This window comes from Grampus griseus (assembly GCF_964374135.1).
Source record: "Grampus griseus genome assembly, chromosome: 1".
In the NCBI taxonomy this organism is placed as follows: domain Eukaryota; kingdom Metazoa; phylum Chordata; class Mammalia; order Artiodactyla; family Delphinidae; genus Grampus; species Grampus griseus.
In genome coordinates, this window is record NC_139017.1 from 162090802 (window position 1) to 162102801 (window position 12000).

Here is a 12000-nt window from a genome sequence, read left to right on the forward strand (position 1 = left end):
CTCCTGGGGTAACAACACCTGGGAACTCGGCCTCCCCCAACACACACACACCTAGACTTCTGTCCCCAGCCAGACCTCTCTTTCTGCCTGAACCTCTGGGTCTTTGGAACAGACACCCCCTGCTGGAAGCGTGGATCCCTGAGTCAGACCCCTCCCTCTGCGCGGACACCTGGATCTTGGGCCTGACTCCGCCTCCTGCCCGGAGGTCTGGATTCCTAAGTCAGACACCTCCTCCTGCTCGGACGCTTGGGTCCTTGCCCCAGACGCTTCCTGCCGGACCAAACTCAGATGACCATCAGTCCCTTCAGGGCCTCGGGTCCCTGCAGGAGGTCTCACCCCGCGCCGGGCTACCCAGCTGACGGCTCTCAGCACTCAGACACTGGCTCCCCTCCTGCTAGCCCAGACTCAGGGTTCCTGGTCTCGACCTCCGACCCCAGTCAGCCGCTGCGAGCCTTACCGCTTGCCCAGCGCCCCAGAATCCTGACTGCCCTCCCGGACGCCTGGTGTCCGCGGCGGGGCCCGCTACTCACCTCTCGGCACCGGGCGCGGCCGGGCCCCGGGGAGGCTCCGCTCGGGTCCAGGCTGCGCAGGGTGTATGCGGACCCCGAGAAGCCCCCACGGCCACGGGAGAAGCGACGTGAGTCACCCCGCCCCGCCCCCGGCCACCGGTTTGGTGACGTCAGCGGCCCGCCTGGCCAATGGGTGAGCCGCGCTGGGGCGCAGCGCGCGCCGCTCGGCATAGTAATGAGGCCTCGTGCCGCCCGCTCCCCCATTCATAAAAAGCGACCGTGGCTGCGGCCCCGCCCCCTCCTGAGTCGGCCCGCGCTGTCCTTGACGCGGCGCCCTCTAGGGGCCGGGGGTTTCGGGGGCGCTGGTGCGAGAGCCTGGAAGTCCACGGGAGGTTGAGGGGGATGTGTAGGGGGAGCGGAAAGGGAACGCGGATAGACTGTGGGGTGATGGGACTCTCGGGTGGCAAAGGCTGATGGAATTCAGCTGACGGAAACCGAGTGATGGGGCTGAATGGGCCTCCCCGGTGAGGATGGCAGGGGTTGCCAAGACGAAACGGCCCTGAGGTGATGGTGACAGGAGCATGAGGGAACAGGGAGGTGGGTGGCAGTGACGGTATGATCATGGTGACAGGATCTTGGGGGGTGGTGGCAGTGGGACGCTGAGGTAGAGAGGGAAGCCCCCAGGACAACCATAGCAGTGTCAGGGTGATTCTGTGGCATGATGGGGTTCAGGGATTGCAGGGTGGCAAAAGGCGGTGGCAAAGGAAAGGGAAGATGGAGTGTCCAGGTGATAGGACTTCAGGTCACCGTGACCCTGTCACAAGTGCTGAAGTGACAAGGCTGTGATGAGGGTTGTAGGGTCCTGGAATGAAGATACCAGGTGACTGTGGTGAGTGGACCCCAGGGTGAGTAGGACAGGGTAGAGGGTCTGGACTGACAGTGACCAGGCAGGTAAGTTGCTGCCAGGGCAGGTCCTCGTGATGCTGGGGCTGGCATAAGGAGCTGGGTGACGTCAATCATGTCAGCCCAATAGCGCCCTCACAGCATGGGAGGAGTGGGCCTGGCAAGATTTCAAAACCTTAATTATTTATTCAAGGATCTGGAAAGCCAGCGGGGTGGTGGTAAGGGGCACTCCCCCAGAGCAGCAGGAGTGGGGGAGCCGGGAGGAACTTGGAAGCAGGAAACCTAGCAGCTCAGTCCCCAGGGCAGGCCCCTCTCAACCTCCCATCTTAGACACCCTGGCAGGGTAGGGCATGGAGAAGGAGCTCCCTCTTCCCCAGCCCTGCCTGTCCCCAGGGAACCTCTCTCAGCTGACTTCTCCAGATGTGACAGGTATGGCCAGTTCTGGGGGAGGGGAACTGGCTGCTCCTCCTCCCTCTGTCTCTAGCTTTGATCCTCATTGGAATCAACCAGGCCTGTGGGATGGGGATGGGGGGCAGGGACCAGGTTAGGGCTTGAGGAAACCGCGGCGGCCCAGATCGTAGGCCCCACCAACTTCTCCCTGCTACACAGAACCACTGCAGCTCCCACAGTCAGTGTAGGGCAGGGAGAAGGAGGTGACAGGCGGTGGCAGGTACATGGGGAGAGGATAGGGTCAGGGCTGGGGAAGATAATGCACTTCAAGTTGGACATGGTGAGTTTGGGGTGTTTAGCAGGTGGTGTGGTCAGGAGTGTAGACTGGTTTCAAATCCCAGTTCCTCCATTTTCTAGCTGCGTGACTTTGGGTGAGTGTCTTAGGATCTTTGTGCCTAGATTCTCTCATCTACAAGATAGAGGCAATGTTAGTATCTTCTTCATGGGATTGTTGGAAGGGGCCTGGCACATTATCAACACTGGCTGTGTTGGCTGCCAATATATCTGGCAGGAGGAGGACATCTGGGGGCCTAGATGTGCGGGTTCAAGGGGTAGATGACATCACCCAGGGGAGGGAGCAGAGAGTGAGGAGGAGCCTCAGGGAACCCTGCCATTGAGAGCACAGACTGTGGATGAGAATATTGCTGCTCCTGGGCCTTTGCACTGGCTGTTCCCTCTGCCTGGAACCCCTTCACTTCATTCCGGGCACGGAACCCAAGTCACTTCTTCAGGAGCAGGCTTTCCTGACCTCTACCCTAGATTACCACTCCCCTCCCCATCACCCTCTGCCCTCTTTCCTTGATTTATTATTCTTCAGAGCACTTAGCACTCCTGAAATTCTAAATTTATTCTTTTCTAAAAAAGTATGTGTCAGCCCCACCAGGACTGAACAGACTTTGTTCTGTTCTGTGCTGGAGAACAATGCCTGGCATGGAGTAAGTGTTCAATAAATACTTGCTGACAGGATGATTAAACAAAAAGCAGCATCTAGAGAAAGAGAAGGAAAACAGAGAAGGAAAACAGTAGTAATACGCACGGTGACAAGGAAGGCGGGGGCATCAGAGAGAATACAGGGGCATTAGCGCCCCAGAACCCAGGTATTCACTTTCTCCCCAATCAGAGCCGGGTCCCAACAACTGTCCAGTTGGTCTCGGAGAAGGGTGAAGGCTGTTGGGAGGTTGGCATGAAAGGGTGTATGAGAGGTAATTTCCTGGCCGTCCAGTGGTTAGGACTCTGTGATCCCACTGCAGGGGGCACGGGTTCCATTCCTGGTCGGGGAACAAAGATGCTGCAAGCACATGGAGGAAAGAAAGAAAGAGAGGAAGAGAGAGACAGAGAGGAAGGAAGGAAGGAAGGAAGGAAGGAAGGAAGGAAGGAAGGAAGGAAGGAAGGAAGGGAGGGAGGAAGGGAGGGAGGGAGAAAGAAAGAAGGGGTGTATGAGAGACTATCTTCTATTCTGAGCAGCAGTGGTCTTTTCTATTTTTTCACAGTTTATTAATCCTCTCATGAAATATAGGCAAAATCACCACAGATAAAGTCACTGCAGAATCTTTACTTCTTCCTTTTGCCGGCAGCAACACTGGTCCTTGTGGTCCCCCGACCTCCCTCATTCTGTTCTCGCATTTCATACGCTGCTTCCTTGAGTTCTTTTTCTTCTCAGGCAGGCCATGTCTTGCAGGGTTGTGTTGGTTTACTTTTCCTTGCATAACCCAAGGAATCGTAAATCACGCCCAAGCCAGTTGTCTTGTCACCACCAAAATGGGTTCTGACTCCAAGTATAAAGATGACGTCTCGTGTGGTCTTGTAGATTTTGGCTACTTTTCCCCAAATGTCTGTCTCGGACACTGTTGCCCTTCCAGGGTGAAGCACATCAGCGACCATGTTTCCACTGAAGTAGTTGGTGGGCCGGAACTTCCTGATCCGGAGAGGTACGGTGTCATTCATGATGGAGACGATCCTCAGCCAGCCGGGGAGGAAAAGAGTGCACCGATATTTCTAACCATGAGAAACGCCGGAGACCTAAGAGACGCAAGTGGGGCTGTGGATTTTCATGTGAATACTCTCCCTCATGCTCCAAAACTGCCCCGTGTCAACAGGACAATTGAGGCCATCGCTGCCAACCAGGTCTCCTTTCCGCAAAGATCTCTGTCTAGAGGAAGGGGCAGCCCTTCCTCTTCTCTCCTACTCATGCCCTCTGCCCTGCCTCCTTGATTCCTTCCCAGCACTGACACCCCCCTCCAGTCCTTCCCACCTTCCAGGTGCCAGATGAGAGCCCAGTACTTACAAGAGTCCTGAATCCCCATTTCACAGGTGAAGCCTAGAGAAGCCAGGGACTTGCCCCAAATTGCACAGTAAATGGCAGAGCTGGGATCTGAAGCCATTCCATCTGCAACCAAATCCAGTGTGTCTTCATTCTAGCCTAGATGTCACCATCTCCTCAGAAGGGGCTGGGAGTGAAGTTGAACTAGGGCTGATAGTACTTGCAGTTCCCCAGGTGACCACCAGATGGCTGTGAGGGCTCACCTCCAGGTAAGACTTCTTACCTCTTCTCCACCAATCTGCAGAATCCTATGGACCTAGGCTCTGGAGGGAGGTGTGTGTGAGAGAGACACAGATACTATCTACACAAGCTCCTTGTCCAAGCCCCGAGAATCTGGGCATCATCAGCGCACACATTCTTAGCACTGACTCATCCATTCAGCCAATATTCACTGACAGTTCCCCTGGGCTTGGGTTTGAGAGGGTGCTGCAGACAGAAAGATGATGTGGCCATATCCCTGCATTTTGAACATTCAGTAAATATTTATTGAGCATATACTATTTGCCAGGCACCATTCTAGGCACAGAGGATACAGCAATGAACAAAAATCTCTGCCTTCTTCATGGAGCTTCCATTCTGATGGGGAGATGGACAATCTACAAATAAAAACTTAATATGATACTAAGTAGGGATCCCTTGAGGGTCTCACAGACCAGTGAGACAGGCAAACATGTTCACAGTCACAAGATGGTACAGTATGGTTATTTGGTAATCACCTGCTTAGGTTTTATGTGTGCAGGGAGTTAACTACAGATGAAGATAAACATGGTCCCTGCCTTCCTGGAACTCATTTATAGCCTAAGAAACAAATGAGTAATTAATTCTACAGTTGATACGTGTTCTGAAGGAAAAAAAGGAGGCATGATGATGTAGAATAACCAGGAGACCTGTTTTAAGTAGGGAAGTCATGGAGCAGGTCAGTTGAAGAGAGGATAGAGGAGTTTCAAGGAGAGGGCACAGCAGGTACCAAGTCTTAGGAGGAAAAGAGTTGATGTGTTTGAGGAACAGAGAGGAGGCTAGTGTGTCTGGAGCCAAAGGAGCCATGGGGAGAGTAGGAGTTGAGCTCAGAGAGGTAGGCAGGGGGAAGATCATGCTAGTATTGGAGAGCAGTGAGCCATTGGTGGCTTAAACATGGGAATGGTACGATTTGACTTACATTTTCAAAGGATTGCTCTGGCTGCTGAGTGGAGAACAGACTGGAGGTGGGGAGCAGAAGCAGAAGCCCTACCGGGAGGTCACTGCAGTCACCAAGGCAAGATATGGTGAGGGGATGAGGGTTTGGGTGCGGGAAAGCAGATGGATTTGGATCCACCACCTGGGACAAGTGCCACAGCAGCTCAGCCTTGCTCCACGACAGTCACAGAGGGCTTCCTGCAGGCGGTGCCCATTTTGCATTGTCCTGAAAGATTAGTCTGCCAGACACATGTAGTCAGGAGAGGAGGAGGACCCTCCAGGAGAGAGAACAGCTATAGGATAAAGGCAAGGAGGTACAAAAGAGGGTGTGTGTTGGGGGAAAGGCTGTTCTATTTTCTCAGAGGGTAAGAAGGTGTTGGGGTGAGCACAAGACTTCTAAAGACCTTCTAGAGCCATGAATCACAGGGCTGTGAAGGCCAAGCTGAATTGAAAATTGTTTCATGGTTGAATCCATGTTTTCAGGACAGCCCTGCTCTGTGAGGGCCGAGCTGGGAGGGTCCTGGAGGCTGAGAGGCAGTGAGAGGCCAGCAAAGGGAAGATGAGGGAGCAGGACACAGGAGAGACGTAGAGGCAGAATCTGCAGGACTAAAGTCTGGGGGCTGAGACAGTGGGAGGGAGTGAGGATGAGACCATGGTTTCCAATCAGGTGCCGGGGGGAAAGAAGGGGCCTCCCTGAGTGGGGAAGGGAGACCAGGCAGTTTCAGGGGCCTGAGGCACACTCAGGTAGAGGTGCCCAGGAAGCAGATGGACCCTCAGGAGGCATAGCAGAGGGGAGAGTAGCCTCTGACCTCACTGGATCCTGGGTCCACATCCTGGCCCCCCTCCTAACTGTGTGCCCCTGAGCAAGTGATTTTACTAGAGGCCTGCAAACTGGAGATAACAAAACCCATGCTTAGAGGGTAGTTGAGGACATCAGAAGAGAAGCTGCAAGTAAAACTGCTTAGTAGAATGTACATTCTGCTAGTAGTAAGTCGTTAATAGTTGTTAATTATGTATTATTAGTTACAGGTGTGGCAGCTGGGGAGCGAGCACTGGACTGGAGATGGAGATATGGGACTCGTTGGCTTTCAGTTGGGAACTGATGGCAGAGTAATGGATGAGATGACCTCAGGAGAGGAGAAACAGAGCTCAGGACTGAACTGGGCCACCGGAGATGAAGAGGGGGAAGGAGGAAAAGGAGGAGTAGAGAAGGGGGAGAAGGAGAGGGGAGGGGTGGGGAAAGGGGAGAATGGAGGATGGGGAGAAGAGGAAGAGGAGGTGTATTCTAAGGAACCTGAGAAGTGGCTGCAGAGAGAGAAGAACCAGAAGAGGCAGAGGAAGGCTGTGGAAAGGCCCACTTGTCCCAGTAACAATGAGACCGCCGACTTGGCCAGAGGGGATGTGGTGGGTCAGAGGTAGACGCGGTGTGTTGAGGGGCAGAAGAGAGGAGGGTGCAACGAGTGAAGCGAAGTGGGCTGCCAGAGCCTGGAGGCCGATCCTCGCGGTCCTGGGGCCTGGCTGGAGGACGCCCTTGACGCAAGCCCGGAAGTCAGGAAAGTGACTTTGCTTCAAATCCAGATTTTGCCACTAACTCTGTGACCTCCGACTAGTCACTCACTTTTTCTGAGCCTCAGTTTCCTCACCTGTGAAGTAGGGATAATAATGCAGCAGTTTTCGTGAAACTGAGGGTGGGGGAATCCAGCAACCTGTCCGGCTACCGGTCCTGGACTCCGCCCCCTTTTGCAGGAGCCCCGCCCCAGACCCCGAACCCCCGCCCCCACCAGGCCGCGCCTACTACCCACGCCCTACCTGACCCCGCCTCAGACCACAAAACCCCGCCCCACCTGGTGGCGTCACTAGCCCCCTCCCTGCCAGAGCCACGCCCACCTGGCCTCGCCCAGGTTGCCCGGGTCTCGCTCCCTACACCCCGGCGGAGCCGAGTCCAGAAGGGACGCGCCACACCAGCACTCCGCAGACCCCGACCCCCAGGCTCCGCCTCCGCGCCATGGCCGCGCCGGGACCTCGCGCCTTACGGGCTGCGCTCTGTGGCGGCTGCTGCTGCCTCCTCCTGTGTGCCCAGCTCGTTGTGGCTGGTAACGCGTGCCCTTCACCCTTCACCCAGCCGCCTGCCAGGAGCAGTCGGGAGTTGGGGGGGCGGGAGGGGAGTTTTCCACATGTGTGCGGGGCTCCTGGGGTGGGTAGAAGGGGACTCCAGCTGTGTGTGGATTCCTGTGTGTACATATAGGCGCCAGGTGTGAGGGAGCTTCAGGTGTATGGAAGTGAAGCGGCCCTAAGTGTATGGGGGGTTAGCTCCCGATGTATGCAAAGGGAGGGTGCTCTGGGTGAATGTCAGGGAGGTTCCTGGTGTGTGTAACCATGTGTTTGTGGAAACTGCAGATGGGCAGAGGGGCTTGGGGGATCCAGGTGAGTGTATGTGTGCAGAGGGGTGAGATCCACCGAAGTGGGGAAGGGGGGCTGTAGCTTGGGTTCAAAGTGCTGCACCCATGCTACTCCCAGGTAAAGGAGCTCGAGGCTTTGGGCGGGGAGCCCTGCTCCGCATGAACATCTGGCCAGCTGTCCGAGGGGCCTGCAAACAGCTGAAGCTCTGTGAGCATTGTGTGGAGGGGAACAGAGCCCACAACCTCACTGGCTGCGTGTGGGAGCAGTGTCAGCCGGAGGAGCCAGGTATGGAGTCAGGCCCTCCCCAAGTTTAGTGCCCCCAGTTATGAACACCAAGGCCTTGGCCCCACCCCCTAAACCTCTTCCCTGAACCTTCTCCCACCAGGACACTGTGTGGCCCAAGCTGAGGTGGTCAAGGAAGGTTGCTCTGTCTACAACCGCTCAGAGTCATGTCCAGGTAAGGGGGCTCCTGCTGGCCTAAGTCAAGTTGGAGGGAAGGGGCTGAGGTGTCCCCAGTCAGAGCCGGCCTCCAATATGGAATTGGCCTCTCCCAGAGAGTAGACTATGCCCACGAACACCGGGGTCCAGTTTCAGTTCTGCCTTTAGCTCACTGAGAAGTCCCTTCCCCTCTCTGGCCTGTTTCCTCCTCTGTAAATTGGTGCAGCCAGAGGATCTAGGACAAGCATGTAGAGAGGATGGGGGAGCTAGCTCTTCTATTTTAAACCATAGTGAGGACTTTGGAAGTTCAGAAGGGAATGGGGGAGGGCTTCCTGGAGGAGGTGGCATCAGAGATGACACTTAAAGGTAGAGTGGAAAGAGGGCACATCTGGTGGAAGGAACTGTGTGAACTAAGGCTTGAAAGTGTGTTGGGTGGGCCTGGGTTGGGGTCTTGATGGGAATTGGGGGTGGGGATCTGGATTATTATGGATTCCCTGTCTCTTCAGCTGTGCACCACCATCCCACTTATGAACCGAAGACCATCACAACAGGTAGGTACTACCTGGGGGAATGGGTGGTCTAGAGGTGCAGGGAAAGACAGAGCTGGGCTCAGGCACTGACGAGATCTGTGACCTCAGCCCTGTGATTTCTCCCTCTGAGCCTGTTTCCACATCTGTAAAGTGAGTTGGATAATACTTCACAAAGTTGCTGTGAGGATTTTATGAGAAGATGTATAGCACCTAGTTCAGTTTCTGATGCATAGAAGGTGATTGAGAAATGATGGTTCCCATCCCTTCTCCCAACACCAGAGAACTCAGGATGACCCCCTCCGGACCTACTTGGTGCTGAGGGTGTATGGCTCAGGTTGCCAAGGTGTCCTCAGTGACTACCTACTGCAACGTCCAGGCCCAGAGAGAGTCACAAAGCAGGTTCCTGGCAGAACAGAGGCAAGAACCCCACCCCTTGGTTCCCACTGCCCCTCAGGGCCTGGAGGTCAGCAGGCTTGGCAAGGATGGCTGAAGAGGCTCTTGGTTAATTAAAGCCAGAAACGTGATCTTAGGGGCTGAATTATTGATGGCTCGGCTCCCTCCGGCTTGAGCCCCAGATCAGTGTTGTACAGCTTATTTCTTCCCTTTTCTGCTCCTCTTTCCCCAATGCCCTTCTCTGGGGCTCCCTGAGCTGCAGCTGGGACTACCCTTTGCCCTTCATATTCTCAGACCCCCCCCCTTCCACAAGCTACTCCCTCTGGGAGGTGGACCCAGCTCCCAACTGGGCCCCTTTCACTGCCCCAGAATGATCTTCCACCACCATCCCTGCCCTGCCCTGCTCTGGGCACCTGGCCCAAGGCCTGAAATTGAATCCCTGGTGGGAGTTGATGGCTAACGTGGCACAGCTGGGAGCCACCCAGACGTCCTGGCAACCGTGGGCCACAAGGCGGGGGCAGGGGAAAGGGTCAGGGGATGCTGTGTGAGTCTGGCTATGCCCTAACTGTGGGGTGACTTTGGACAGGCCTGGCACTCAGAGCCTGGCTTCTCCCTCTGACGTACGTCATCAAGTCTTCATTTATCTACTTGGTAGGGTGTGGGCCTCCACTTCTTCCTCTGCTCCTTCCCTCCCTAAGTGAGGGCTCTGGCATTGGGTGACTCCAGGGTCTCGGGACTTAGGAGTCCTGAAAGGAGACCACAGCATCTGTATCTGGGCTTCAAACCCCAAGACCCAAGGCTGAGAGCGACTCTGAGCTGAAGCGGGTGTGGATGTCCAAGTTCTGGGTCTGTCCTCAGCGTGTTGGGCCCCTGTGGAAGAGGGAGGCTGGCAGGGAGCTCAGTCACCATCTGGTCCCTGCAGTCAGGAGGCTCAGAGAGGGTGTAAGAGGCATCAAGCCACCGAGCAGCTCAGCAGCAGAGCCAGGGCCGAGCCAAGGCCCTGTCTCCCCAGCCAGGCACTGGCCCTCCCCACAGGCACTTGCCAACCGCCCACGGGGTCTGGGTTGAACTTCTGAGCCTGCCGCTCAAGGCTCCCATGGTGAGGACTGGGGCCTCCAGATGACCTGTGCGGGGTATTGGGGTGGGGCTGGGCTCCTGGCCCACAGCGGCCTGCTGTGACCTCCTCCCTGCAGAGGGCCCTTCGGTCCCCGAGGCGCACGGCCCTGGCTTTGACGGGGCCAGCTTCATTGGTGGCGTCGTGCTGGTGCTAAGCCTGCAGACAGTGGCCTTCTTTGTCCTGCGCTTCCTCAAGGCCAAGGACAGCACCTACCAGACACTGTGAGTACCTAGCCCGCCGAGTCCCAGCTCACTGCCCACCCGCCCCCCTCTCTTGCCCCTCAGGTCCCTGTTAGCGCGGATGCGTTGTCTTCCCCATGGGGCAGCCTTAGGGGCGATGAGTCCCTCCCAACCTCCCCCATGTGAGCCACACCCCTTCTCCCTCCTCCAGCTGTGGGGTTCTCTCCGCTGGGTGTTGGCCGGGGCAGGACTCAGCCTGGGCCCGGCGTCTGCGAGCCCAACTGAGCCCACCTGTCTTTGTCCCCTCATGCTGCCAGCAGGGAGGAGAACCAGTAGGTGACAGCACAGGCAGCCTTCGGCCTGCAGCTCTGTGGCCACGGGCAGGAGCCTGGGCCCTGTGTGCGGTTTGGTTTTCCTCTGAGAAGGGGAGCTGCTCTGAGGCCCCCGTGTGCTGTGGCCCCATGTGTGCTGTGGGGCGGATCGCTGCAGCCTCCATTAAAGTGTTTGCTCTTTTGACCACCGCCTGCTCTCTGAGGGTGGGTGTCCTTGGCCTGGCTGAGGTGGGGCCACTGCCCTGAGTGCCCTCTCTGTCTGGCCTCTGCAGAATCTGACCCCCTTCAGGCCTGGATTCCACACTCAGGGGAAAAAGGATGAAGAGGCTGCCCTCTTGACCCGCTTGTGGGCACTAGGGGTGGGAGAAACTGTGGTCACCAAATTCTGGCCCCTGTGGGCACCGAGCAGGCTCGGTGCCCAGTACCTGACATCCCCTCCTGTCTGGGCCTGGTACCTGCAGATGAGAGCATCCTTCAACCACCTCCTGTCTCAGCCATCATCCCTGTGGGGCCCCCTGCCTGGTACTAGGTCTGGAGCCTGCCTCCTCCCATCAACCTGGCCTGGACACTGCCCCCAAATAAAGGAGCTCTTTCCAGCACTGTGTTTTATGTCCCATGTCTTGGGCTGTGTGTGGATTGGATAGGGTGGGGGTATGGCCACTGTCCTCTCCTTAATGGAAATTCTGACTTGAACTGATACTGTCATCTTTTAAAATATTTTTGTTTGCGGGAATTCCCCTGGCGGTCCAGTGGTTAGGACTCAGCGCTCTTACTTCTGGGGCCGGGTTCAATCCCTGGTTGGGGAACTAAGATCCCACAAGCTGCATGGCACGGCCAAAACAAAAAATAGTTTTATTTGTTACATGTGTTTAATCCCCTCCTCCACCACTTTATAGATAAGGGTACAGAGACACAGAAAGGTAAGCACACCTGCTTAAGATCGCACAGAGTGGAATGGGGCAGGGCTGGGATTTGAATCCAGGTTTTTCTGACTCCAGGATGAGCAGAACTTCAGAACTCCTCTGCAGAGGCATCTCCAGGCTCTTTTGCCTTCTAAAGTTGGGTCTCTGCCCCAGTGCCAAGGTGGAGGTGCCCCCGGGACCCTCCACAGGGTACTTCTGGCCTTCCTTGAGCAGGCCCTTCTGGAAAGCTCCACCCGTGCCCACCTCCCCCTCTTTACCCCCCATCCCTGGGCCCAGAAGTCTTCCCTGACTAGTAACATCACCTATCAATGGGGTACTTGCTGGAAACCAGGC

At 56.2% G+C, this 12000-nt stretch overlaps 1 protein-coding gene across 3 annotated transcripts; it reads left to right on the forward strand.

The window, feature by feature from the left end:
* Positions 1-7296: 7296 nt before the first annotated feature.
* CD164L2 (CD164 molecule like 2) lies at positions 7297-11322 on the forward strand (the record flags this gene model as incomplete). Of its 3 annotated transcripts, none has more annotated exons than XM_082657862.1 (6): positions 7297-7448; positions 7873-8040; positions 8141-8212; positions 8700-8744; positions 10310-10454; positions 10733-11322. In XM_082657862.1, the coding sequence occupies exons 1-6, from the start codon at positions 7361-7363 to the stop codon at positions 10746-10748; spliced, it is 534 nt and encodes a 177-aa protein (XP_082513988.1). In that variant the 5' UTR covers positions 7297-7360. The 3 variants fall into 3 exon arrangements, with proteins under 3 accessions (XP_082513988.1, XP_082513989.1, XP_082513990.1); XM_082657863.1 differs by having other exon boundaries at positions 11017-11322; XM_082657864.1 differs by lacking the exon at positions 10733-11322 and having other exon boundaries at positions 10310-10458.
* Positions 11323-12000: the final 678 nt, after the last annotated feature.